We start from the raw sequence: 27888 nt of genomic DNA on the forward strand, positions 1-27888 counted from the left end.
GGACCCAGAAATGTTTCTGGAGAATACGGGATTTGACCAATTCTTGAAGAAAATTGGAAAACCAAGAGGTACAGACAGGTAAAGGAAGACAAGCATTCCAGACAGCCAGTGAAAATACGTGAACATGGGAGATGTTGCATCATAGAGTAAGTCTAAGAAGAGGGGACAGGGACAAAGAGGCAGGTGTGGGAGGGTGGGGTTTGAAGGACTTTAAAAGCCAAACAATGGATTTTCCATTTGATCCAGAGATAAGGGAATCAGTGGGGTTTATTAAATGGGGGTAGAGGGTGCAGTAAAATGGAAAACCTTGTGCTTTTGGAAAATCACTTTAGTAGACAGAGCAAAGGATGAACTGGAGACTTGAGGCTCAGAGACTAACTAAAAGGCTTTTGTGATAGTTCAGGTTTGTGGTCAGGAGGGTGTGCATCACAGTGGTGGCTGTATGAGTAAAGAGAAATCTACATATACTAGAGATGTTTGGAAGATAGAAATAGGAATACTTGGATATATGCAGTGAGTTTGAGAAAGGAGTCCCAGAATGGTGCTGACATTGTATACTCGGTGACCAGGAAGATGGTGGTACCCCTTCCCTTTCAGACATGTTAAATTTGAGATGCCTGGAAGATATACAGTCCTAGCGGCCAGGGTGCACATAATCAAAGGCTTCTCCTGAGTCACACAGCCAATATGTGTCAGCCAGTCATCCCGATTCTGCCGTTCCATGTGGCCTCTCTTAAAGTAGTGGTTTGGAAATGTTTTCTTTGAACCTCTGCAGTCACATAAGAATTATCCAGAGCATCTGCTGGCTGGTCAAAAATGCCCACTTAAGATGTGTTTATGTGGAAATCATGAGATCTTTAGCCTACATTAAGAAGAAAAGAAAGGGGGCTTGTTTGTTCTAAACAGTGATTCTGTCCTCCACATGCCATCCTTCCTCCTCTATAGTTGAAAGGCGAGTGTCCAACAAGTATGTTCAAGTTGGTGCACAAACCACTGTACTTACATATTTATGGGGGGGAAATCAGAACCCTTTTAGGAGAGGTTACCATAAATCTATCTGCAAGTTAAATTTGCAGTACCAGAGCATGGCTGTGGCAAAGTCACCTGAAGAGGTTGGATAATTTTGGCAGCTTGCATACCTGAGAGGAACTACATGGAACTACAAGACCTAGGTTTAAGTCTTACCCCTTACAAATGTGAGTTAAGAGATTCTGGGCAACTGCTCTAGGCAACTCCATAAGACATTATTTGCAGAGGTGATGTCCTGCTTTGATAAGATGAAGTTTCCTCATCAAGGAAATCCCATGTCTTATTCCTATTCCTCTATGTGGCTCCAAGAGCTCCTTTTGAAGGGTCTTGTTCTGCTCAGTAGCATTATTTAAATTTTTTAAAAAGCCTATGAAGCTATGCAGGACTGCACTTAGTGGAAGTAGGGGAGCAGGGATACCTCTCTTTCATTTTCCCTCACTCCTGTATGGATAGCCCTAGGCTAGAGTGGAATGCTTGGGAATAGGAAAAGTTCTCGTTGAAGGATGAAGGATGGAGGGAGTCCTGGCCCAGAATCCTATATTTGGGGACCTAACGAAAGGGTCAGTGGAACTCTTATATTTCTCTTCTAGCCAAGTAATGATGCATCCATTTATTTTTGATTAAAAAAAAAAACAACCCACCCAAAACCCAGACACATTGGTGGTATGGATGCTGGCCCTGTAAATACTTCTTTATTGCCTTAATGGTGACTCTAGGCTAATAATGGTTTTATCCTTTTTCTCCCATTCTCTCTTTTCTAGCACGGGCCTGATTGGTTTCCTCTTCATGCTGAGGGCCCTGGTGTCAGCAAATTTCAATACCATCTATATCTATACCGCTGAGGTTGGTCTTTCTGAAGAGGTCTGATGAGTAAAGTGATTGAAACTGCTTTTGATAAATCATTTAAAGTGTGTGCCCATCCATGGGCAACTTTTCCTCACCCTCCACTAAGAGGTTCCTTTTAAGATTGAAAAGCTTTTATGACTTTCTAAATACATTCCATTGAAATGATGCCCAGGAAGGATTTCTAACTTTGTATTGTTGTGGGGAAAGGACATTTTTTACCTTCATGCATTTTCAGAAATTCAGCTCATGCCACCTCCCCTCCACACCCAGGCTTCAGGATAGGAGGATATACCCAAACTCAAGATATGGGGGTCTTCCCTTCTTTGGGTGCTGTGAATTCCTTTGGCTGTCTAGTGAAATCTTATGTACTCAGAATAATATTTTTAAATGGGTGAAATAAAAAAGATAGGATCATAAAGGAAACATGATACTGAAACACAGCTATCAAAGTATTTTTTAAAATCTCAAGTTTTTGGAGCCCACCTTAAGGGCTCCTGTTTTAGTTCAAAAGTCAAACTGAAGTTACCTCCATGTAAAGGAGACCTTGAATAAGAGTTTTCCGGGACAGGAGGAATTAGACTTTTTTTTTTTCCTGCTTTGCCCTTTGAGGGCAAAAGGGTTCCACAGAAGGGAAAGTTTTCCCCTTCCAGTTCAACAGGAAATAGATGACATGTGCCTCTACCAACTTGGTAGATTAAAAAAAAAAAATTCTTCAGACATTTTCTTAAAGGGGCAACATTCCTTACAAAGGAACAAAACTTTTGGATGAAAATAGGTCAGCAAATTTAACAACTGGTTTAATTAACTTAAATTAGAAAAACCAAATGTTTCAAGGGCTAGAAAGAAATCTGTTTGGACTAGAGATATCCAATTTCCAGAAATTTTGCAGCCATGGAGAGAAAAAATAAGGTTTTGGGGAAATTGAAATATATGCAGTACTCATTTTTTAGACATACAATTTTCAGGTATGTTGAAGCCAGAGGGAGAAAAAAAGAAATGTGAGGAGATTGAAATGTGTTCAACTCTCACAGGCTCACCAAAAAATATCATTCTAACATCTGTTAGAGTAAGAACATTAAAAAGTATTTGGCATAACTAGTTTACTCCTAAAATTATCTAGTTTGGGTATTAGCTTTAAAAATAGAGTTTATCCAAGGCAACAATTACAAATGTGCTAATCAGATTTCCTTTGTGATGCTTTCACTTTTTGTGACAAGTTGGGTCAAAATTTGGCATCTCTCCATTTTCTGCAGATTAATGAGAAACAGGCAAAAACTGGAGAGCTGAGGAAGCTGTCAATGAGCTGCTTAAAAACAAAGGAAATGGGGCTTTGGGGATTTAGGGTTCTTCCCAGAGGCAAGTTGATACAGAGAGCAATCACCCTTGCTGATGTGACTGTCATCTACTCCTATCCTTTGAGAGCTAGTCAGGAGGACAGGGAGCGATCAGCTAACCTCTAATCTAGATGAAAAGACATGAAGTTGCCTCAACTCTATTTATAAATGTAATGCCCCAAACTGGATAATTATACATGCAAACTAGTTATGTTGAAGACATCTTTATGTTTCTCCTCTAACAGATGTTAGATCAATTTTTTTAGTGAGTTGAAAAAATGAGTAATGTGTATATTTTGATTTCTTTCAAACTTGTTTTTCTTTTTGTGGCTGCAAAATGTCTGGAAGTTGTATGTCCCTAAAAATGAGGGAGTAGTTAGGTGTTGCAGTGGATAGAGTAACTAGTGCTGAAGTTGGGAGGATCTGAGTTCAGATGTGGCCTCAGACAGTTATTAGCTGTGTGACCAGGGGCAACTCACTTAACCCCAATTGCCTCCCTAAACCCCCCACTCCTCCCCAAAAATGAGTATTGTGTATATTTCAGTTTTCTCCAAACTCCTTATTTGCTTTCTCTCCATGACTGGAGAAGAAGGCACTTGAATCCTTTTGTGAAAAAACAATTACACTTGTTTCTTATTGGTTCCTGAGAGTCATTCTTTATATAGCTGCTCAAGTTGTCTGAGTATAGTTAAGAATCTGGTCACCATACTTCTCAGCTCAAAATTTTTCATTATCCCTGCTTTTTTTCTAGAATAACACAAACTTTTCCCCTGGCATTCAATGCTCTTTACAACTTGACTCAAACCTTTCCACCCTTATTCATATCATAATCCAGTACTTGATATTCTGACAAACTAGACTTCTTGAACTCATTTCTTATGTGGACTATTGTGGTTTTAAAAAATTATAATAACTGACATTCATAAAGCTATTTAATGACATTATCTTTTTGGGGGGGAGAGGGGCAATGAGGTAGTAAGTGACTGAGGCCACATTTGAACTCAAGCTCTCCTTACTCCAGGGCTAGCACTCTATCCACTGAGCCACCTAGCTGCTCCTTACCTAGACTATTGCAATAGCCTGTAGTTGTTCTCCCTACCTTGACTCTCTTTCCCTTCTATACATCCCCCAGTTACTGAATCAATTTTCCTAAAGTATGTCTATTTCACTTTTCTGTTCAAACTATAGTTGCTCCCTATCACCTGTAGCATCAGATATTAGCCATTCCTCAGACTTATTCTGCCTTCTCTTGACTATCTCCTGTCCAGCATGGATGCTCTTAAAATCAACTATTGAAATTCTTCCCCTCATTCAAATAACTTTGCCAAATGGTGCTGTCCAATGTCCTTCAGGTCGATACACAATCTCAAGGGCACAGATCCTGGACTGGGAAAGGTAGAGACGGAGGCAAGGACTCGGTCTTTAATGCTTCGTTGGGGCTTCTCTTCCTTTTAATTTCTGCTGCAGGTCTATCCCACCACTATGCGAGCTCTGGGCATGGGAACAAGTGGTGCTTTGTGTCGAATTGGTGCGATGGTGGCTCCATTTATAGCGCAGGTAAGACTCTAACCAGAACAGTGAGCCTGAAAGAGGTGGCAGTGGAGGAGAAAAAATGGGGATCTTAGGAATCTTCAGAAGGGAAGCATGACCGGAGATTGTTCTAAAATTGAAAAGGACCTAGTCCAACCTCTTCATTTTAGAGAAGAGGAAACAGACCTGGGGAGACTAAAGGATTTGCCCAAGGCCAAAGATTTTAAATAGCTGAGCCAAATTTTTGACCTAGGTCTTCTGACTCCAAATCCAAAATTCCACTCTGCCACGCTTAGGAATTTCCTTGAGCCGTCACTTTTCTCCCACCTAAATGAAGAGAAACTCTAGTGGCCAAAGTGCCAGACTTAACCTTGAAAGGACCTGAGTCTAAATCCCACTTCAGACACTTTATTAGCTACATGATCTTGGAAATGTAATTTAACTTTTCTGTCATGGTTGGGGCAGCCAACTCTATGCCATAGTGCATAGAGTGCTGGGACAGGAGTCAGGAAGACTTTGGTTCCTGAGTTCAAATCCCCAAATCTGATCATAGACACTGACTGTGACCCTAGGCAAGTCATTTAACTCTGCCTCAGTTTCCCAATCTGTAAAATGGGCTGGAGAAGGAAATGGCAAAGCAACCCAGTATCTTTGCCAAGAAAACCCCAAATAGGGTCATGAAGAGTTGTACATGACTGAAATGACTAAAAAAGAAGTCTTCATTTCCTCATCTGTAAAAGGAGAGGGTTGCATTCAATAACCTCTAAGGTTCCTTCCACCTCTAAATCCATAATCCTATGGGAAAACAGTTCTGTGCCCCCTACTCGAAGATGAGATGAGTAAGACCATCATCTGTTGAGTCATTCAATAACACAGGGAGGCAGCAGGATGTAGTAGAAAGAGAACTAGACATATTTATAGAGTTTGATACGCAAATATGCAAAAGAGGCATGGTAAAATACAGAATCCCATTGGTTGACATATGATACATAAGCTAAAATAAATCCACAAGTTGGGTGAAGCAAGGAATATTTCCACTGACTAGGTGGTCATAAGATAGTCACCTGTTTGTGTTGAACCAGAGTGATTCAGAGGTACAAAAATAAATTGGAAGACTTTCCATGTAGTTGAATCACCTTTGTCACACTGGGCTTGGTCACTATGACAAGGAAAAACAAGGGTAGAGGTCCTCTAGTTAGCTTCCTATGATTAAGCAAGTGAACTTACAATCTGCAGTTTATAGGTCTGGGATATACAGAACTTATAGCTACTGACCCTATGGAATCATATAAAATTGATACAGATTGGAATAGAGGAGGGGTCCAAATGAATTATTTCTCACACTATCATATAAGTTTCAGTTTTTGCCTGTGGTAGCAGCATGACCTTCAACAATTTGCTTTACCTAGTAAGTCCCAGTTTCCTCATCTGTAAGATTATGGAGTTGGACCAAATAATTTCTAAGGCCTCTTCTAGCGCAAGTCTAAAGTCTGTTTAGTACCAACTGCATGCATGGGTGCCAAGGGAGGGATATGGAAGAGGTGATGCTACCCCTTGTTATGAGCAGGTTGCAAAGCTCCTTGGGGGATTCAGGGTCCAAGAGGGATCTGTCAGAGATGGTGTCACTGTCACAGGAAGTATGGTTTATTATTGAGAAACCTACATCCCGGGGGCTTGAATCACCCCAAGGCAGGGCATATTTGCCTGTTTACAACTCAGGGGAACAATCCTGATCCTCAAAGTTACAAACACACAGACATGTTACGTCATCCCAGGAGCAGTCACCTTTCAATGACAAATGATGACCTGTCCTTGTAGGTTCCTTCCTTAATAACAAAAAGTACTAAGATAATGAGGTGTCATGATTGCACATGTATAACCTATATCAGATCTTACTGTCTGAGAGAGGAGGGAACGGGGATGGGGGGTAGGGATAGAATTTGGAACTCAAAACTAAAAAAAAATTGAATGTTGAAAATTTTAATATTGGGAAAGTATATAAAAATGATAATGGGATATCTAATTTTTGGGAGGCAGTTCTAGAGTGGGTGTGTGTTTCTGTCTGGATTAGGCAGCCTCCATCCATCTTCTAAACACTCCAGAATCACTGGTATGGGTGGTGCGGGGGTGGGGGACACAGGTTAAAAGTTAAAGGCATTGCAATAAAAACCCACCCCCCAGCCAAGGGGAATTTGAAAAGGTATCAGATGATGGTTATTATGAAGTGATAGGAGGTAAAATCCCAGCAAAGGGGGATAGGGCTCACCTTTTACTATGCCCTCTGATGTATTTTCCATCCTGTGGCTTTGTCCTGTCCTTTTCTTGCACTGCCTCCCATTACCTGGAAGGGACTTCTGCCCTATCTATCTCCATCTGGTGAAGTCTCTCCCTTCCCTCAAGGCCCAGCTCAGGTGTTCCCTTCACAAAGGTTTTCCTGATGACTCCTTTCCCTGCCCCCAACTCCCTTAGTGAAAAACGATCCCTCCCTTCTCAAATTTCTCTCAACACTTTACCTAGAGCTTTCTCTTGCTGTTCTCCTTTCCCACCGGTATCATAGATACTAATGCACATCTTTCCCCACATTCTATTACAAGCCTCTTGAGAGCAATGACCATTAATCGAACAATTCAATAAATGTCTGTAGGTACCTACTATGCATGAGACACCGTGGTAGGCACCAAGGGATAGAAAGATAAAACAGTCGCTGCTCACAAGGAACTCATGACTTATGTAAGGGATGCTGCATGTACATAGAGAGCAAATTTTACAAAATATACCAAGTAATATTAATGGGGGCAGTGGTGAGAGCACTACTAGTAGGGGAAATGAGGAAGAAAGTGTTGGACTCCACAGTCTCTTAAGATCTAAATCTATGATCCTAAGAAGTGAAGAGGGAAGGCATTTCAGACATGGAAATGTCTTATGTCCTTGGCACCAGGCAGAAGAGCCATATTATGCCTTTGTTATTATTGTTCAGTCATTTCAGACTCTTTGTGACCCCATTTGGAGTTTTCTTGGCAAAAATACTGGAGTGGTTTGCCATGTCCTTCTCCTGCTTATTTTACAGATGAGGAAACTGAGACAAACAGGGTTAAGTGACCAAGAGTAAATTTGAACCTCAAGAAGATGAGTCTTCTTGACTGCAGGCCCAACATTCTATTCAGTGTGTCACCTAACTACCTCAAACTGTACTTAGTATGTGCTTAATGTTTGTTGAATTCAACTGAGTTGACTTAGCTGGGGATACTTATGCCCGAGTCTCTTCTAAGACCGATATCTATATCTGTTCCATGCCTTACCATGACCTAGTTTAACCGCTTCTAATAGACAAATAAGCAGCTTTGTGGAGTGAGGCAGTCTGATATGATGGGAAGAACACTAGATGTATTCAATTCCTGGCTCAGTCACTGCTAGTTGGGTAATATTGGGTGAGTTACTTGATCCTTCTAAGCCTCCCAAAGCCCCCAGAAACCCTGGCAAGATTGTGCCCATTGGGACAGATCTACTTATATATACTAGCCTCTCCTGGGAAGTGATGGACTAGACCGTTTCTTCACACGACTTCCTCTTTTTGGAGAGAGGTTTGGACTGTCTTGTCCTCACAGAAGAGGAAGGATAGAGAAGGGGAAGGGAGGATGGAAAGGGAAAATTATACGGGAGACTTTTGGGCAGAGGGGCTTTGATTTCCCAAGTGTTTGCTCCCCACCCTCCCCATCTCCTGCCCAGATGTTTTTTCCCAATTTATCCTATCTAAGGTTGTTTGTACATAGTTGTTTGCATGTTATCTCCTTGAGAGCAAGGGCTGTCTCCTTCCTTTCTTTGAATGTCCAGTGCACAGTGCCTGGCATATAATAGTCAGTAAATGCTCCATAACTATTAGCCTTACTGGCCAAAATGATAGGGACTTCTTACAATGAAGTTTCATTCTCCATTTGTTTTTTGGAGGCATTCGGGATTGAATTGCCTGGGGTCATATAGCTAGTAAATGTCTGAGGCCAAATATGAACTCCAGTTCTGTCTCCAGACTTGGTGCCCTATTCACTGTAACACCTAGCTGCCCTGATCTAGAAGAGAACTTACAAGATCATCTGGTCCAGGGGTTCTTAAACTGGGTTCCGTGGACTGTCAAAGTGTCTATGGATAGATTTTGAAGGTTCATGGACTATATCATGGGGGCAGGGGGCAGCTAGGTAGTGCAGTGGATAGAACACCAATCTGACTTCAAATCCAGCCTCAGATACTTACAAGCTGTGTGACCCTAGGCAAGTTGCTTAACCTTGTTTGCCTCAGTTTCCTCATCTGAATAATGAGCTGGAGAAGGAAATGGCAAACTCCTCCCTTATCTCTTACATACCCACAATACAGCCATGTTGTATCCCTCTTGGTACCCTGATAGTATGTAAGCAACCTGAACACAGTCATTTTTTGTCTTTGTATCTTCAGCAGCTAATAGAATGCCCGGTGCAGAGGAGGTGCTTAATTCTTTTTGACTGATTGAATTTTCTCTTTTGAAAATTGTCCTTTGGTCATTTATCCATTATGTACTAGCCACTGGAGTCTTGGAAATGTGGATTTGGAGTTTCTTAGCTTAAATTCTAAGTGGGTAGTGGCATATGAGGAGGACTTGATTAGAAGCAGGAGAGTCATTAGAAGCTGGGGAAGTGAACATAGAGGCTGATGCCAGAAGCTGCCATGACTGAAGAACCACTGGAGACAGAAATGAAGTGAGACAGAAGAAAAAAATAGCAGATAAACCAACTGATTAAAGGCAGGCAGCCTTTTTCAGTTGATAAAGGGAGCTGTTCTGAGAGGAGGAAAGCTCTGATGCTGGCAGCTGACTGAAAAAAAAAAAGCAGAATTTCTGTTTTATGAAGGACTGGGAAAAAGCTGTCTTGCTTGATAGTCATTTACAGCTTGAGAAAGGAAATATTTCAGAGAATTTCCTGTTTTGCCCTTTACTGCCTTCTGTGCCTTGAAAGACCTGAATAGTTTTGAAGATATCAGGCTTAATTGAACTGATTTTCACAGAAATAATGTATTGCAGTCAAGGGAATATATCTAGAAGACTGAAGATTCAAGGCTTAATGCTCTCAAATAGTAGAGAAGTGGCTTTGTGAATGGAGGTGAATAGAGAATAGCAGGTGAATGGAGAAGCCCACGAGAGGAATATACTCATGTAGCAGATGTAAAGTTCCCAAAAGAGATCAAGGACACCAAGGCCTGGAGTCCAGGGTCATAAGTACATTCCCTATTCATGGCTCACTGCTAGGTTTATTGTTGTGCCCACTCCCACACAAAAACACTGTACATTGGTGAGGGAGTATGATCCAGGTTTATGGGTGGATTTATTTTATGATTATTCTTGCTTCATCTTTTTTGTTTAGTAAATGTTTCCTGACAGTATTTAAATGCGAAGCACACTGGTGGGGACACAGGAGCTCAGTGAGTAGATCTATGTCTCTCAGTCCACCCTAGAGTTAGCCCTGGGACTCTTAAGAGTGTATTGTAACTTAATGAGGAAACTACCCTAATCAGCCAGCGTAGATACAGTTTGAGGTTAGTCCCAGTCTTGTAAGAGAGACCTAAAGAGAACTGAGGGTCAGTGTAACACCCATATTACGAATTCAAAACAAATATACCCTAATTACACATCTGAACATTTTTTTCTGGCATTTTATTATGATTTGTCACCAATGCTCATAGTCCTTATGCCATATAAGCATTGGTTGAAGGAACTTGGGTTGTTTAGCCCGGAGATGAGAAGTTAGGGGTAGAGATAGAGATAATTGTCTTCAAATACTTAGTGTTTTCATGTGAAAGAAGGATTAGGCTTGATTGCAAAACAGAAGAATTAGGAACAATGGGCAGAAGTTGCAAAGAAATAAATTTAGGCTTGAAGTGGGAGAAAAAACCCTCAAATTTTGAGATCGTCCCAATATGATAGATTCACACCCATGCCCTCTGTCTAAATAGTTTCCCTCAAACAGCCCGAGTGATGATGAAGCTCTGAGGGGTTACATGTATCATCCTATAGGGATGTAAACAGTTTAACCTTGTTTAACTCCTTATGATTTCTCACTCATGTTTAATATTTTGTGCTACTCTTGAGTCTTGGGTTTAAATGTCATTTTCTGTACAGCTATGGTCTTTTCATCAGGAATGCTTGGAAGTCTTCTATGTCATTAATTCCCCCACCCCCACCCCCACAATACTGTTTTGCTGGATAGGTTACTCTTGGTTGTAATCCTAGCTCCTTGGCCTTCCTGAATGTCATAATCAAAGCCCTCTGCTCCTTTATAGTGGCAGCCACTAAATCTGGGGTGATGCTGACTTTGGCTCCGTGGTATTTGAACTATGTCTTTCTGTATCTTTGATCTGAGAGTTCTGGATTTGGGCTATAATATTCCTGGAAGTATTCATGTTGGGATTTCTTTTAAGAGGTAACTGGTGCATTCTTTCCATTTTGATTTTGCTTTCTGGTTCTAAGATATTTGGACAGTTTTCCTTTTAATTTCTTAAATCATGTCTAGGGTCCTTTTTTGTCCATGGCTTCCACATAGTCCAATGATTCTTAAGTTCTCTCTCTTGGCTATTTTTTTCCTGGTCAGTTGTTTTTCCAATGAGATATTTCACATTTCTGTTTTTCAACCTTCTTTTTCTGAATGTCTTGGGTTATTAGCTTCCACTCAGACAATTCTGCTTTTTTAAGGAGTTATTTTCTTCAGCATTCCAATTCTGCTTTTAAAGGAATTTCTTCAGCAATTTTTGGTACCTCTTTACCAACTTGTTAATTCTATTTAAATAATTTTCTTGCATAGCATTTCCTCCCTCAATTTATTCTCTACAGCTTGTTTAATTTTAAAAATAATTTCTTTACTTTAAAAAAAATTGCTTTCTCGACCTTGGGAATTCTTGTTGGGCTTGTGTCCAATTTGCAGCTTTTTGAGGCTTTGTTTATAGATGTTTTCAAGTCTTTGTCTTCTTCTGAGTTTGTATCTTGAACTTCCCTGTTACCATGCTAACTTTTCATGGCCATGTTTCCTTTTTGTTGCCCTCCTCATTTTCCCAGCTTACTTATTGACTTTGGGGTTTATGTTGGAGTTGTGCTCTGCTCATCTCTGACCTGAGTGTCCTTCTGCTACTTTCTTGGCCGAGTCCGGAGACCTGTAAGTTTTCAGTGCTTCCAAAGTGGTATGATCTGGGGATGGGTCCATTTATCGCCCTTCTCATCCTCTTACTGCAAATCCCTGACCCAGTCTGGGCATGCTGGCTTAAGGTTCTGTAGACTACTGCTTGACTGGGTCATAATGAGCCGACTGGGAGGTTCTGTAGCTTCAAAGAGATGGGAGTGGTGGCTCTCTTCCACTGCAGGCTTATGTTCAGAATTAAAGGTCAGAAATGAGTCCCCACTCTGTTCTTGGGCTCAGTCATACAACTGTGGTTCTAGGAATAGTTCCCTGCTTCTTAATGGAGAGAACCCTTGCTCCCTCACAATCATGACTACTCTTCTCTGCCCTGAAACTGTGTTCCAGTTGATGGAGGTGCCAGATGGCACCCATTCCTGCTCCTAGTGTTATAGGGATCCCCTGGGTTGCTCCCCATTGCTACTTCCACCTCTTACCTCTGGTTTGTACTACACTTCTGGACAGTCCCTACCCCAATGTCTACAGGCCAGTTTGTTTTCTCAAGCTGTTCCGGGTTGGGAAAAGGACTCAATGTGACTTTTTCTTGGCTTTCCAGCTAGGTGTGCTTTTTAGGTCATTGTGGAGGAGTTTGTGAGAGCTGAAGCAAAATTGCTATCTCTTGCTCTACCACTTGGATTCTGCTCTCTCAGTGGTGATGAACAGAAGGTAGTTTGGCTCCAGTTCAAAGGATTTTAACCTGGGGTCTGTAGATGTTTCCAGGGGTCCATGAACTGAAATTGAGGGGTGTATGTCTGGGAGTGTGAATTACAGCTTCATTTTCACCAAATGAAATTTAGTACTTCAATTTAAATATTATTTTGCATATGTTAACACTTTGCATTACTTTACAATGCATCTCTTGCCTTCTCAAGGCATGGTGGAGGGGCAAGAGGGAGAGAACATGGAACTCAAAAAATTTTTTAAAATGATTGTTAAAATTTTTAGAAAATATAATTAGGAAATTATGTGCGTGTATGTGAGTAATATTATCCTGAGAAGGGGCCCATAGGCTTCATTGAATTGCCAAGGGGCTGCATGAGTTATGTAAGGAAGGTTAAGGCACTTTAGTCTGTCAGGTTCCAAATCTATATAAAGTGAGGAAAGTGGATAAGATGATCTATAAGTTCCCTTCTAGATCAAGCACATTTTAAGTATTAGTATGGCCCTGAATAGTCTGATCATAATTCATTTAATTCTCTATGGAACGGATATTTAAAAAAAATATATACTGTCCTTTATCAACTCCAAAAAAGATGGAGAGAACGAGGAGCTGTCAGAGAGAAAAGATGGAGGACGAAGAAGGGAATGGAACAAGCTTTTATTAAATGCCTACTCTGTGCTAGGCACCGGCTAAGCACCTTATAGATTTTATTGGATCCTTACATGGACTGGTAAGGATTTTGAAATTCCTCCTGTCTGCAGGCAGAAGCAGTGACAATCATGTTTGTACCAGTCAATGCGCAGAGCCTTACTCCAACACTTAATAGCTTTGTGATTGCAGACAAATTACAATCTAAGTCTGCAAAACGAAGGGAGGGGTGTGTAAGATACTATGTACTATGTCAGGTTGCGCCTGAAAATTGTAAAATATTAAAACTGTGACTGAACAGCAAGTGCACAGGATGTAGGAATGGATGTAGGGATCTTATGAAGTCATCTAGTATAAACCCCCTTTATTTCATGGTGGAGGAAGCAGATTTGGAGAGATGAAGTGATTTGCCCAAAGTCAGAGCCAGGTCCCTTGACTCTAACCTCAGGTCCTGCTTAAGGCATATGGCTTTTCTGCCATTCTTCAGCCCATAGGAGTCCTGCTACACCCTGGACTCTTACAGGATGTAGCCAGCTGACTTACTTTCTTGGTCACTTGCAGGTTCTTATGAGTGCGTCATTTCTGGGAGCCTTGTGTCTTTTCTCATCTGTCTGCGTTGTATGTGCCATTTCGGCATTCACACTCCCCATTGAGACTAAAGGAAGGGCCCTTCAGGTAGGTGACATTGCTAAAATGTTTAGTGCTTTACACTACCACTTATTTCCTTTGCTTTCAGATACTCCTGGTTGTAGGAAAGAGAGTGGGAAATGTGTTTACAGTGGAGTGCATTTGATCACAACAGGGCCAGCACCCTTTAAGGCAAAGAAAACCCCCATTACGTGATATACATCTAAATACATATATTCCACCCAAGTTTTAATTTGATGCAACATGGCAGAAAGAAGACTCTGAAGCTTAAACCAACAGAATACTAGCTCTACGAAGTTTCACCAAGATATAAACATGTATCTTTCCCACTGATATCTATTTTACATGACTCTCAACTATATTTTCTTATATAATTTGCAAAATATTTCCATTATTACATTTTAATCATATCTGTATTTTTAGTAAATGTAACTTAATAGAGTGCAATTAGAAAGATCCTACTTTAATGCCTTATGTTGAGGTGATTCTGGTTCTTGGAATATATATCCAAAGAGTGTAAGTTCTGGCAGGTTCTACACCATCTAGCCTTTGGTTATGTTCATGTTCACCATGATCTACTCTCATGTATTCTGGATTTACCAAGCAGCACTATGTATAATTCATGACAATTATAAGGTGTTTCATGATTTTTATTTAAGGAGTTGAACCAATGTCTCTTCCACACCAGTGAAATCATAGCCCCTTTAGAGATACCAAGGAATACAACAAAAGGACTAAAAAGTGTCAATTTGTGATGTTCTATGACTTTCTCCTATTAAGATAACATGTTTAGCAGATTAGCTAAATTGCCTTGCAAGGCCCTTGGTGGGAGAGAGCAATGATCCATGAGGGAGACACAATGTAGGGTATGGGGCTCAGAGAGGTCTTGGCTGCTGAAAGGAGCACGGATTAAGGAGAGAATGCCTAACAGATCCAGTGGAATCTGTGTGGGATGCTGTGCCATATGTACCATATATGGAGTGCCATAAATCTAAGTTCTGAGGGAAAAGTCAGGAATGACTTGAGTTGATCTTACAGAAAGCAAGTCATTTAACTTAAGGATTGGTTTCCTTTAATTGAAACATGGCCAGTATCTTCCATTGGCTAGGGGAGAACAATTCTGTGTGTAGCTTTAAAGCAGGCGTAATTTGGAATAATCAATATTAAATTTCTGTTTGCTGTGCCCGGAATAATAGAACAGTGTTTTCCATGTTCATCTGGTGTAATTTCTCCTCTTGTCCAACTGCAAAAGTCCCTTTGTAGAGTTTTCGTCTTCCTTAGAATCTTGTCTACGTAGAAGTCCAGCCAAGTGCTCAAGACTGACTAGGAACATACCAGTTTAGTATGTGCTTTTTTCCCCTCCAGATTTTTGTAGACTCTAGATGCATCCAAGTGTTTTGCAAGGTCTCCTCTTCTCTAAGCATTTGATATGTGTTGGCACTTTAGCCACTGGAAAATATTACATCTGACTGTTACTTCTATTTGAATGCAGACAGTTGTCAAACACATGCACAAAAGGATAGATATGATATTTATAATGTAACTTGTGGTGGCCTTTTAGCAACAGAAGTTTGAACCTTATTTCACTGGCCCTGTGCTCTTCAATCACTGCTAACATTTATTCACACTAATTGAATTTTTTTCCTTGTGATATTTGGAATCACCCTCTCCTAATTATTTCCCATTGTTTTCTTGGTTAATCCTTCCTTCTTTCCTTCCACACATTAGATAGAACTGCAGATGCTTTTACAATCAACCAAAGCAAAGATTGTCTCTATCTCTTCCTTGCTAAAGTTTGTGTCTACACTTCTCCCATGTTTAGGGGAAAAGAAAAAGATCTCTTACTATTAATTACTAGTCCAACACATACACTAGGTAAAGCTTTTAACAATCTCAACAAAGGATTATCCACAGCCTTCCTGAAGCTCTCCAGTGATGGGAAATTCACTATATTCTAAAGCAGACCATTTCACTTTTGGACATACCATAGCACTAACTGCTCATTAAAAAAAAAAAAAATCAGCCAAAATCTACTTAATTTCCACATTACTCTCAATTCTGCTTTCTAGGACCAAGTAATGTCTCTATGTGACAGATCTGTTACTTGATAGTTATCAAGTCTCCCACCTGCTACAGTTCAAACTGATCTTCATATGGAATGGTTTTAAGTACCTTCCATATCCTGATTATACTTTCTGAAGGTGTTCTAGGGCATGAATAACTTTTAGAGTACTCTGATACTTACATCTCCCTTGTCTTTAATACTATACTTTTAAAATTGCACTCTAAAATTCCATTAACTTTTTGGATCAGTGATAGAGAACAAAAACTTATATGAAAAAATCTGAGATTTAATGTTGCCTAAGTTTTGGTCAAGGAATGTCTAAGATGATTCTTGTTACGTAAAGGATTTTTTTAAAATCAAAAATGTTACATTTTCCCAATGAAATGCTTGCTGTCTTAGAGTTGGCCCATCCTCCAGTTCTGCTGAGATTTTTAAAAAAATTCAACTTTTTTTTTAGTTCCAAATTTTCTCCCTCCCACCTCATCCCATACCCATTGAGAAAGCAAGGAAAAGACCCATTACAAATATGTACAGTCAAGCAAAATAATACATTAACAATGCCCTTTCTGCTCTTGCATATGTTTCATTTTCTATTCTGAATCCATCATTTCTGTCTGGAGGTGGAAAGTATGTTTGACCACAAGTCCTCTGGAATCAGAGTTGAGGAAAGAGTTCTCAAGTCATTTAACCTTTTCTCCATAACACTGATAACTGTATAAACTGTTCTCCTTACTTCACTTTGCATCAGTTCATAGAAATCTTCCCAGATTTCTCTTTAACCATCCTCTTCATGTTTTCTTATACCACAGAGACCAAAACTTGCTCAGCCATTCCCCAATGAAGAAGCATTCTTTTAGTTTCCAAATCTTCGCCATCATGCAAAGAGATGCTATATTTTTGTACATATGGGTCCTTTTTCTTTTATATCTTTGGGGTGGAGACCTAGTAACAGTATTGCTAGGTAAAAGGAAGCACACTGTTCAATGGCTTTTGGGGCACAGTTCTAAAATTTTCAGAATGGTCAGGCCAATCCATAGCTCCACCAACACTGAATTAATATACTTCTCATAATACTTCCAGAATATAATTTTCTTTTCTTCAACTCAGACAATATGATGAATGTAAAGTGTCACCTTGGATTGTTTTAATTTACATTGCTCTAATTATTAGTGATTAATTTCCCGTCAGTATTAGTAGCTTGAATTTTTCTTTGAAAAGTATCTATTCATATCCTTTCACCATTTATCATCTGGAGAATGGCTTATTCTTTTAATGTGTTTAAGTTTCAAATATTTCTCATAAATGAGACTTAGAGAAAAATTATCGCAGGAAAAAGATTTATCCTAATTTCCTGTTTTTCTTTGAATTTTAGCTGCACTGGTTTGTGCAAAAACTTTAATTTTATGTAACCAAAATTGTCTGCATATTCTGAACCTTTCTAGCTCATGTGTTCTTTGATCTGCATCAATTCATAGATCTTTCTGTACTTTTCTATATTCATCAATTCATTTCTTATAGTACAGTAATATGCCAATACATTTATGTACCACAATTTATTCATGTACCCCAACCAATTTGATTCTCCATATTCCAAATTCAGTCATTTAGGCAGACAGTCCAAAAGTGTTTATAAAATGCTTACTATAGACTAGGCACTATACTGAACACTGATGATAAAAAGAAAAATAAAACCTTTTTCTGCTTTCAAGGAGCTCCCATTCAATTAGGGAAGAAAACACATAAAGAACTATATATATCCAAGATATATAGAGTAGAAAATATAGAGGGCAAATGGGATATAAGGCATTCAAAGAAAAGCCAAAAGAAAACTTATCCCTAAAACCCACCTCTCATGTGTATTTACCTGTTTCTGCTGATGACACCATCTTTCTGTCAGGCAGGTTGCCAACCTCCATCATCCACAACTCTTCCGATCTGATCCCAGCATCTAATGAGTCGTCCGACTTTGTCGATCTGACCTTCATGTCTCTTGTCTTCACCTTCTCTCTAGCCACATGCTGACCACCTTCAAACCTCCTTCACCTCTATCCTGGGCTCTTTTTAATAGCCTGAAGGACATTCCTGCTTCATTTCTCATTTCCCCCAAACTATACTCTAGTTTCCAAACTGACTTTTTAAAGAAGTTTCATTTGAGTGATAGAGTTTGAAGCCAGATTATAAAAGAAGAGGAAAGGAAAGCAATGAATTTAGGTCATTTTTTCTAGGGAATTTGGCTGTGAATGAGGGATTTGAACAATAGTTAGATGGGATGGTACAGTCTAGGAATGTTTTTAGGCAACCAAGAATCTGAAGGTAGAGATTAAAGTTGAGAGGTGATTATGTGGATAAGAGGTGGGGTCAAAAGTACAAAATAAGAGTGAGAAGGATCACATTTCTTTTATAAGGAACTAGTAAATAGGAGGATGAAATTAAAGGGTTTCCAGATGTTTGAACATGGGGCTGAATTTATTAGAGGGAGAATTATAAAATTCATTTAAACTATAAAGTCAGTTAAAAAAAACAACCTCCAAAGGATAGGACATGGAGAATTGGATATACCTGAAGATGATTTGGGGGTTTTAGTGGGTAACAAGTTCAATGAATTAACAGTAGCAACAAGGCCGTCAAAAGTACCAATGTACTTAGGCCAGTGGTGTCAAACTCAAATAGAAAAAGCATCATCAATCCACATATAAAAATCCCCATGGGCCACATGTTGACTTAGTTTTGAAATGTAATATTTTCTAGGTCAGGGGTTGGGAACCTGCAGCCTCAAGGCCAAATATGGGCTTCTAGGTCTTCAAGTGTGGTCTTTTGATTGAATCCAAACTTAATAATAAAAGGATTTGTTCTGTAAACTTGGGTCTCAAATGGTTATATCCAGAGACAGATGGCCATATGTGGTCTCAAGGCCACAGGTTCCCAACCCTATTCTCTTTTTATTGTATTTTGATTATATTTAGTTATTGTTTGGGCAACATGTGATGTTGCAGGATGTATGCAGTCCTGCCTCTCAGCATACATTAACAGAAGCATGTGGTTGAATGGGAGATAAGAGAACACAGGATCACCACTACCAGTTTGTTGTTTTTAAAAAGGCATTTGGTTTTATAAAGCAAATAGCACCTTTAAAGCTTTTCCTCCAAAAAGATCTCACATGCATGTAATCCAAATTATACAATATATCTTGAAAGATGAAATAAGCCTGTTCAAAGACCAAATGCAGGGTAAAACAAGTGTGCTCAGCTAAAGGGTTTGACACTTTGATGGAGAAGATCTAGAACCAGTCTAAATTTAAGAGGTTGAATCTTGAAGTTGTTCCAGAGAAACCAAGCAAACAGCCTCCTTTTAGAGGCTGAGACCCAAGAGATGCACCTTGATTTTTTGGCTGATAGTTCACTGAATAACACCCATAATCGTTCAATAGATTTAACTGTCAAAAATGGAAAAACCAAGCAGGTAAAGAAGGCCTGTTATCCAAATTATGCTACACAGAAAGATTTAGTCGTTAACTCAATACGTGACAAAAATGTTAGTTACTTTACGAAAGCTTTGTTGATTGTGAACTGGACAACGTATCTATCTATCAACATGAATCTTGGACACTGCAGATGGATGATTTGGAAGAAATTGATTGGATGGCCTTTTGAAAACTACAAAGTTCTTTCAATGACCCTATGCTTCCTCTTGAAAAGGCTCATTTTCTCAACATCAATAGTCTTCTTGTGATGATTTATGGCTGTGAGGAATGGAACTCTCTCTATAGTCTCTGAAGTACTAAAGCTTAATATTGGCCAAAGGGAAACTGAGAACCAAAAGGTAGACACAGTCTGGAAAATATTATAAAACACTGAATTATGCAGGAGCAGTATAAATAAGGTCAACCATGAAATGATCAAAAGAGACAGGCCAATTATACAGCAGAGTTAACTAGCAGAGTCCTCTCTCTCTCTTAGTCCTCAACAAGGGTTCCCCACTGTACTGGGTGGATACCTTGAAGTAAATTTGTGCAAGGACATGAATCAAATGCACAGCCAAGATGATGGCTCATAATCTGCATCCTTGGAGGGAATAACCACATTAAATAACCTACTGGAATAGTGGAGTTTCTTGAATAGGAAAGGTGATTGTCTTCCCTGATTTTGCCCGGAAGAGTGTATCTGTAGCATTGTGTTCACTTCTGGATGCCATAAGGGCATTTGGAAAATAGAAAGCTTAAAATGAGGCAATCAGATGAAAAATCTTGAGATCATGCCATGTAAAATTTGGTTGAAGCATCTGGGGATGTTTAGCCTGCTTATTTAGGGTTGATTCCAACTTTTAATAGTCTAGGAATTCTCCATACAGGTATTACACTTACTTGAAAAGTAGAATAACATCCTCTTAAGATAGGATTATCCATGACTTTAAACCACAGGCTCCTCAAAGTCCCCTGGGGGATTCTGGAATGATGTGGGGATGATGAGGGTGGGTAGTAGTTTGAAATGACACAAATTAAAAAAAAAAAAAAAAAGAGGTTAAAAAAGGTAGATTTTTTTTTTTGGCTGGGGGTGGGGTGGGGTGGTGCCAATGTTGAGCAATTTTTTCTTTTTCTTTTTTTTTTTTGAAAGTGAGGTGGTAGGCCAAATAAGTTTGGGAAATTCTGCAAGTTTAAACTAAGGAATGGTTTGTTCCCCCTCCCCCCCAGCAGTAAATACTACAACAGCACTTGTACCATTTCAATATGCTTCAATGTGTTACTGACTTTGTGAAAACTCTGAGTCTAAATATCACTTCAGAATTACCATATGGAATCACACCTTTTGATCATTTCAAAGATCCCATTAAATCTATTAAAATGGGTTTCTTTCCCATCTGTCTAGAAATTAGGTTGAATCTTAAAGTTGTTCCTAGAAAACCAATCAAAAAGCTGAAGTCAAAGTTTGTCTTAAGAACTAACTTTAGAATTGCTACTAGGACTGTATCCCCAAGAGATCATAAAAATGGGAAAAGGTCCCACATGTACAAAAATGTTTATAGCAGCACTCTTTGCAGTTGCCAAAAACTGGAAATCAAGGGGATGCCCATCAGTTGGGGAATGGCTGAATAAGTTGCAGTATATGAATGTAATGGAGTACTATTGCGCCATAAGAAATGATGAACAAGAAGACTTCAGAAAGGTCTGAAAGGACTTATATGATCTGATGCTGAGCGAAAGGAGCAGAACCAGGAGATATTTGTGCATAGCAACGACCACAGTGTGCGAGAGTTTTTTTCTGGTAGACTTGGAACTTCGTAAAAACGCAAGAATTAAAAAAAAAATAACAATAATTTCCAATGATTTTCTAAGGCAAAATGCCTTGGTAGTGATTGTAGAACATCAACATAAATTTAAAAAAAAAAAAAAAAGAACTAACTTGAGATGGTCTTGGACCATAATGTATGCTCTGAGTAGTATACAGACTGTGATCTGAAATAAGTTTACAAAAGGAACATTCCAGGATGGTAGTAGATTAAGTTAATGACCAGCATTTGGCATCTAATTTGATTTGGTAGAGCAAAAAGTGATCATCAGATTCTGATTTATTCAATTTATCTTTTTTACAGCAAGCAAAATGAAGACATGCAAACGATAACCAAATGGAGAAGCATATTTTATTTTTCACAAACATGTTCTTGAGGTAGCTTTATTTTACCCTCTCCCTACTCCTACAATTTATGTTGAATTTACTTCTGCATAATACTACACCACTAAGGAACAATTATTTTATGGAATTGAGAGGTAGCTTGCCTTACTGGGACTTTTCTTCCCAAGACTCAATAAATACCTGTTATACAACCCAAAGCGATCTCTTCTTATCCCAGCAGGTATCAGAACCAAAAAGCTTCACAGATCTTTCTCTACCTCTTTGAACTTCTACAATAGTGTCATTCAACGCCTTGTATGCATGAGGTGCCCAAGAAATGCATGTGAGTCTTAGCAAAGAAGGATTTCAGGTTGCACTTTCTGTCTGAGAAAGGCCGTATATGTAGGTATTTTTGAGAGTAATCTTGACCCTGGAATAAGTCATTTAATCTCACAGACCTTATTTTCTCACCTCACAGATAGGGAACTTGGACTAGATGACCTCTCAGGTTACTCTCATGCTGAATGTCACTAAAACATACACAGACTTGAAAGTCTGGATCTCTACTGATGTCTGCTAACTTTGCCTATTATTAAAAAACCTGAGGTCATATTTATAATACTACCATCAATTGGAAACTAGCTCTGGAGGCAGAGCAATTAAGTAAAATCATGGCTTTATCACTTAATTTTGAACCTTTCTATAAAATGAAGATGTTAGAAAGGTTAAGTGCATTGCAACTCTAAATTTATGGTTTGATTACCTAAAATCATTTCTTTAAATTGAGTTTCCAGTTTATTAGCCATTATTGATTATCAGTGAGAACAGCAGTACAATATGATAAGGACAATGGATGCTGAAAACCAGGGCCATGAGTCTTATCACATCCTGGATGAAGGAATGTTAAGTCCTAATTTTTTTTTTTGATCTTCAGGCTATAAATGAGGTTTTTATGAGACAACGGATTTAAAAACTATGCACACACTAAAATGTTTCATAAATATGACATTATTAACTAGTAAATGAAATGTTTGCCTTTTTTCAGAAGTAGGGCATTAAAATGAATTCTTAAAACATTAAGATGCCTTTGAATTAAATTGAATAGAAATTAAGAACAAAAATTTTGGTTTAACAATGCATCTACAGCCTCTGGATGAAATGTCAAATGTATTGTGACTAAAAATGACATAAAATACTTTAAAGATGTGTTCATTTCAAAATAAAAGGTTTTAAACAGGCAGTTTCTCAACGTATAACTTCTAAGCACTTTTGGCATTTTGTCCCCAAGTCTTGTTTTAACCTTTGATAACTTCAGAAATAGAAATGCTCCAATATATATATATGAACAAATTTGAAAGGATAATTAGTTAAAATGTAAACATACTGATAAAATCCAACATAAACATCTTGCTCTATTTGGACTTCATAAGAATTTTCATTAGCTGCTCAATGCACTTACAGTCCAAGACTTAAGAATATTTAGACAATGAAGTTCTGATGTGTTCTCAAAAGAAAGAGTCTAATGGTGATAGAGAAGGAAACCTAGATGGTCAGGTAAAGAGGACAAAATGTCTTCAGACACTGCTGGCATATAATGCTCAATGATCAGGGTGCCCAATCTTCAAAAAATGCACGACTAAGTGTAAAAGGAACCGAAACAAAGGTTCAGCAGACAGTTTCTATAAGCCAGTGGCATTTATACATCAGAAGGTATGAAAAGCTTAAGACTTTTCAGTCATCTGGCATATGGCTACTAAACCTTGAAATGGGTCTTCTAAATTTTAATTTAGCTGAAAATGTGCTTAATATTTTGAATCTTCACAATTACAGATATAGAATTCTTATCATTTATGTATATAAAGACAGGAGTAGTCTCTTAAAATGGCATGTTGAACTAATTTTGCACTAGTAAGTATATTTAAGGTCTTTTGAGCTGAAATATTCACATTATGAACATTCATTCAAGTTTATTTTATTAAAATCAAAGCACCACAGTCTGCCAAAAACAAAACATTCCATACATAACAGTAACAAAGACTACTGTATCAGATGTCCTTCACAATACAGTAAGTGATTCCTCCATGAAGAAAGAAATCTGTAATCTGATTGGCTAGCAATACTCAGGAACAAGATCCACCAGTATGTGAATTATGGTTCATTAATTTCACACCCAGTGTTATAAAGATGAAAGCTAGGTGCAATCAGTTTGTAAAAAGACATTAAATATAAATTTACACAATGTTATAAAATGTTTAAAAAATATTTACATGGTTATTTTAAAGGGGTTAATTTTTAAGCAGGAATTGGGTGGTTGAACTCATGGTGATGCTAGTAATTCAAACAGCCAATCAGATTACTCTATTTCTCTCATTTATAATGAATGCAGGACACATACAAAAAAAACAAATAAACCTTCAATTTCAACCTATAAACCTTTTGATCACATGCAGCGACTTATTTTTCTGAATTCATAATATTAATTTGTGGACTAGGCCCTAGAAAAAGGAAGACCCTTCCCCTACTTCCCTGTCGCACTAGCTTTATCATGGGATTTTGACTTGAAAGTTCAAGCTGACTGATAAAATAAGACTTTGAGTAACTATTACTCAATTACTCAATTACTCAAACTATTACATCAGAGTAACTATTACTCATCCTTCTGACTGTGGGGACAACCTCATACTCTGTTTTGAAAGTATTCATAGGTTACACTATTTCTGTTCTGTTGTACAACCACCACCCAGTCTTTAGGTTAGAAAAGGGTACCATTGATAGAGCAAGGGGAGAAGACTATTAGGTTTGTTTCTTGGCATTTATATAAGTGCTATAAACTAGCAACCCTTGCTCCCTTTAGAAATTATCTAAAGGATGGCCTAATTACAAATTAATCAATGAAAGGAAATAAATAGAATACCATTCAATTTTAAAGGACTATTTCATTACCAAATACCAACGTGAAGTAGTTTAAATTCAGCAATATAAGTTACTATATTTAAAGTTCTGCTGCATTAAGAAAATTCTGAAAAGAAATAACTTGTGAATACTAGGCCAAGTGGTCTTATCAGTAAGTCACTGCTTGTATACCTGGCTTCCCCTGCTACAAAGTTGTACAATGCTTGGGGTCCATAATAATTGTTCAGGAGGTTGGGCCACTGTATTTTTTACTGTCTTCCAGAACTATGATACTAGGGCTAAGGTAGAATAGTTTATAAATAGGGCTAGTGTAGTTCTGAGATTTCCATCTCTGACTCCTACAACCAAATACCAAGGTAAACCCTTCATGGATTTCCAAGACAGAAGTAGAAGCTGGAGTTCACAAGTTTAGGTCAGGGAGGCCTGAGTCATAATGAACACTTTTTACAGCCCTTTCTGCATCCTAGAGATGTGGCAAGACTAGAGTCCTCTTAATGTTCTCTGCCAAAAGGGTACCGGAACATTATGACCAGGATACAGCCAGGCACCAGGGGGACTTGTTAATAAGGTAGCAGGCAATACGAGGTAATTTAAGGACTGTATCATTATAACTTTGTAACCTGAGTCCCAAGCACATAGTAGCAGGAGCTTATATGCTTAATTGAAATTAAGATATACAGGGCATTCAGAAATGCTACAGAAAATTGCAGAGATGATCTCACACAATGTAATACTGAAACAATCAAAGTTCCAGGTGGCCTTATAAGAGATACACTCAGAGGCAGTGTGGTATAATAGAAATACTGGATCACAAGATCCAGATTTAAGTTGTAGTTCAGACACTTAATAGCCAGGTAACGTTGGACAAATTAACCTCTTTCAGCTTCAGTTTCATCACCTGTAAAATTGGAGTAATAACACTTAAGACTACCTACTCTTCTGAGGAAAGCACTTTAACCATACATAGGAGCATGAGCTTTCTCTCTCTCTCAAATGCTTAAATATAGCAGAGGTAAAGCAGGTAACCTGACAGTTTGCACTGAAAAACAAAAAATAAAATGGTATGGCACTGAATACCACAGTAAGAGGTATGTATGTACACACTTGTAGGAATTCTGGCTCAGTTTTATTTGGAAAATTACATTCTCCCCCTGCTCAAGCTTCATATCCCTTTGGTTGCCCTCCTCACAACAGTCTAGCTATGCTGCTCTATTCCAACCCAAGGGATGAGTAGGGAAGGTCTATGGGGGTATGAAATTGTGACAAGAATAGTAGCCCAACAGACAAAACACTTAGGAACAGCTCAAGAGCTTTTGTGCTAATAATGCCATTGCATACCTAGAATGAGACTGCTGGAAAATGGTAACGATAAATGATAGCGTTTCTCAATTTGTCCACAATTATACTCAAAACCATAACAGACACCGTATAATAGTTACTTTCTTAAGTCTACGATCCAGGTTTAAGACCTCTAAAAGATCCTACATAAACTGACATGGAAAGCAGTATATTTTAGGAGCAGGAACTCTCTCTGTACAGGAAATGGGAATGAACCTATTGCTTATAGTTAATTTACTCTGTGTGTGTCACCCTCAGCATCATCTTAAGACCCAACTAACTGGCTTCACAATATCATCAAATGGCAATGTTTTGGAAGTGCCCTGGCCAGGTGGCATAAGCTATAAGAATTCTTCTAACTTCAGCCATGCTGTTTTATTACCACCTCAACAAAAGAAAATTTCACTAAAGTACTATCAGTGTAAAACAAACATTTCATCAAATATATTAGAAAATTAAAGCTAGGCTATTTTATTCATTCTTCCCTAATCTACATTTTTTTCCTTTAATAATTTGCCCAAGCCTTGAAAACAATGAACAAAAAGGAGTAAAGTCTGAGCAGATTTAAGCCTGGCCCAATATGAAATCGGGAGAGAACTTTTCAGGCCTGATAGGAAGAGAAATTGAACTGCAAAGAAGTGTTTAAGATGACGTTATTAATGAGATCTGACACTATTAAAACCAAGGCAGGGAACAGCAAACGCTCCAGAGAACATCTAACAAAAATTCCACTAAAAGATTTTACTCCAAAACACAGTTTCATCCTAAACAACACGAGACAGTGAAAAATCACAGAAACTACTTAATCTCTTTAAAGATCATTAATGCCCAAAAGTGTATGGAGAAGCAACTTCACGTCACATACAGCACAAATGGCTGTATTCCAAAAAATTCAATTAAAAATCATGTGGTAATGAATGAGGGCTTTTATCAGGAGTAAAAAAGTCACATCTGCACTTAACTTTGTTAGAGGCAGTAACAGAGAAGACACTAGTTCCAGAAATGAATGGCTAGTAGCCTAAACACACCTGATATACATAAAAACATCTTCACAGACAAGCCAAAAAATAAACCCAAGCATTTGTTTTCCTGATTTTTCTTTAATACACTCTCCATATTATATAACAGACCATCAGGTACTTCCTTAGTGGCATCTACCTACACTTTCAATCGCACCTATCAGTATCCTAGGACATTTAATATCATATTCGTGGCATACTGTTAAGTACAGTAGAATAAACTTATAATGGCCAGCCACGTGCCTTTGGTAAGAATGGGTAGTGGTATCACATTTTCTGAAAATGGATTAATTCACACGTTGAAACCACATTTAAGCTTTCAACTTTAAGTCTAAAAAAAAAGCCTTTCTCCTTTCTTTAGAACAGTCATGCAGCTATCCTTTCAGATGCTGTTTTATGATTTCTGAGAAAGAGAAAGGTCTCTCAATCTTAAACGATGTTTTTTCTTTCTTTCCTTAATGGGGGTGGGTGTGAGAGAGGAGAGAGAAATGGGATATTAAGGAAATCAACAGCTATTAAACATCCACAAACCTGAAAGTCAGAGTGGTCATAGACTTTCCCTTGAATTTATGTTACTCACTAATAAAAAGGTTAAAAGAACAGTTCAAACCAGTCCTTGCTACTGTGTCACTTATTTAAACAGCTGGCGGTCATCAATGCTTTTGAGACGCTTTTTCCGTGGTTGTACAAAGTCATCGTCTGAATCATCACTAAATATGGTATCATCTGTTTCATTCTTGAATTCTGGTTTTGGAAATTTTTTCTCTGGATAAAGGTTTTTCAGAAGGTCTTCAAAATAGCTTTCAAGTTTTATACCAGCACTGGCTACTTCAGAATCAGGCTATTGGAGGAAATAAAAAATGTCATTCAAAATTGGTATAAAAAACACAAATTCATTATAACCTCATCCCTTTTCTTGGTATGAAAGTTTGATCAGACCTGAGTGACTATGCATATGAATGATGTATGTATGAAAGAATACTGAATATTTTCCTGGTCACTGTACATCAAAATAGAAACAGTTGGGATAGGGAGAAAAAGTCTAGAAAAGGATATTTAAAACTATG

The 27888-nt window shown here is 38.4% G+C and overlaps 2 protein-coding genes across 6 annotated transcripts in view; one reads left to right on the forward strand and one right to left on the reverse strand.

Annotated features, from left to right (window-relative positions):
• Positions 1-21805, forward strand: part of SVOPL (SVOP like) — a 69875-nt gene extending 48070 nt beyond the window's left edge. Inside the window, exons 8-11 of one of the 2 annotated variants that reach the window (XM_072652608.1) lie at positions 1791-1872; positions 4677-4766; positions 13794-13907; positions 21532-21805. In XM_072652608.1, coding sequence (XP_072508709.1) covers positions 1791-1872; positions 4677-4766; positions 13794-13907; positions 21532-21543 — 298 coding nt within the window. In that variant the 3' untranslated portion in view covers positions 21544-21805. Of the gene's footprint in view, positions 1-1790; positions 1873-4676; positions 4767-13793; positions 15675-21531 lie in introns of those variants that run through there. The other variant, XM_072652609.1, reaches the window with a different exon arrangement.
• A 1702-nt stretch (positions 21806-23507) lies between these two features.
• The window catches only part of TRIM24 (tripartite motif containing 24), a 132995-nt gene continuing 128614 nt past the window's right edge, over positions 23508-27888 (reverse strand). For all 4 annotated transcript variants that reach the window (XM_072652607.1, XM_072652606.1, XM_072652605.1 and 1 more), the window contains exon 19: positions 23508-27662. In XM_072652607.1, the coding sequence (XP_072508708.1) occupies positions 27453-27662 (210 nt within the window). In that variant the 3' untranslated portion in view covers positions 23508-27452. The remainder of the gene's footprint in view (positions 27663-27888) is intronic.

The sequence above is a fragment of the Notamacropus eugenii genome, chromosome 3, assembly GCF_028372415.1.
Source record: "Notamacropus eugenii isolate mMacEug1 chromosome 3, mMacEug1.pri_v2, whole genome shotgun sequence".
In the NCBI taxonomy this organism is placed as follows: Eukaryota; Metazoa; Chordata; class Mammalia; order Diprotodontia; family Macropodidae; genus Notamacropus; species Notamacropus eugenii.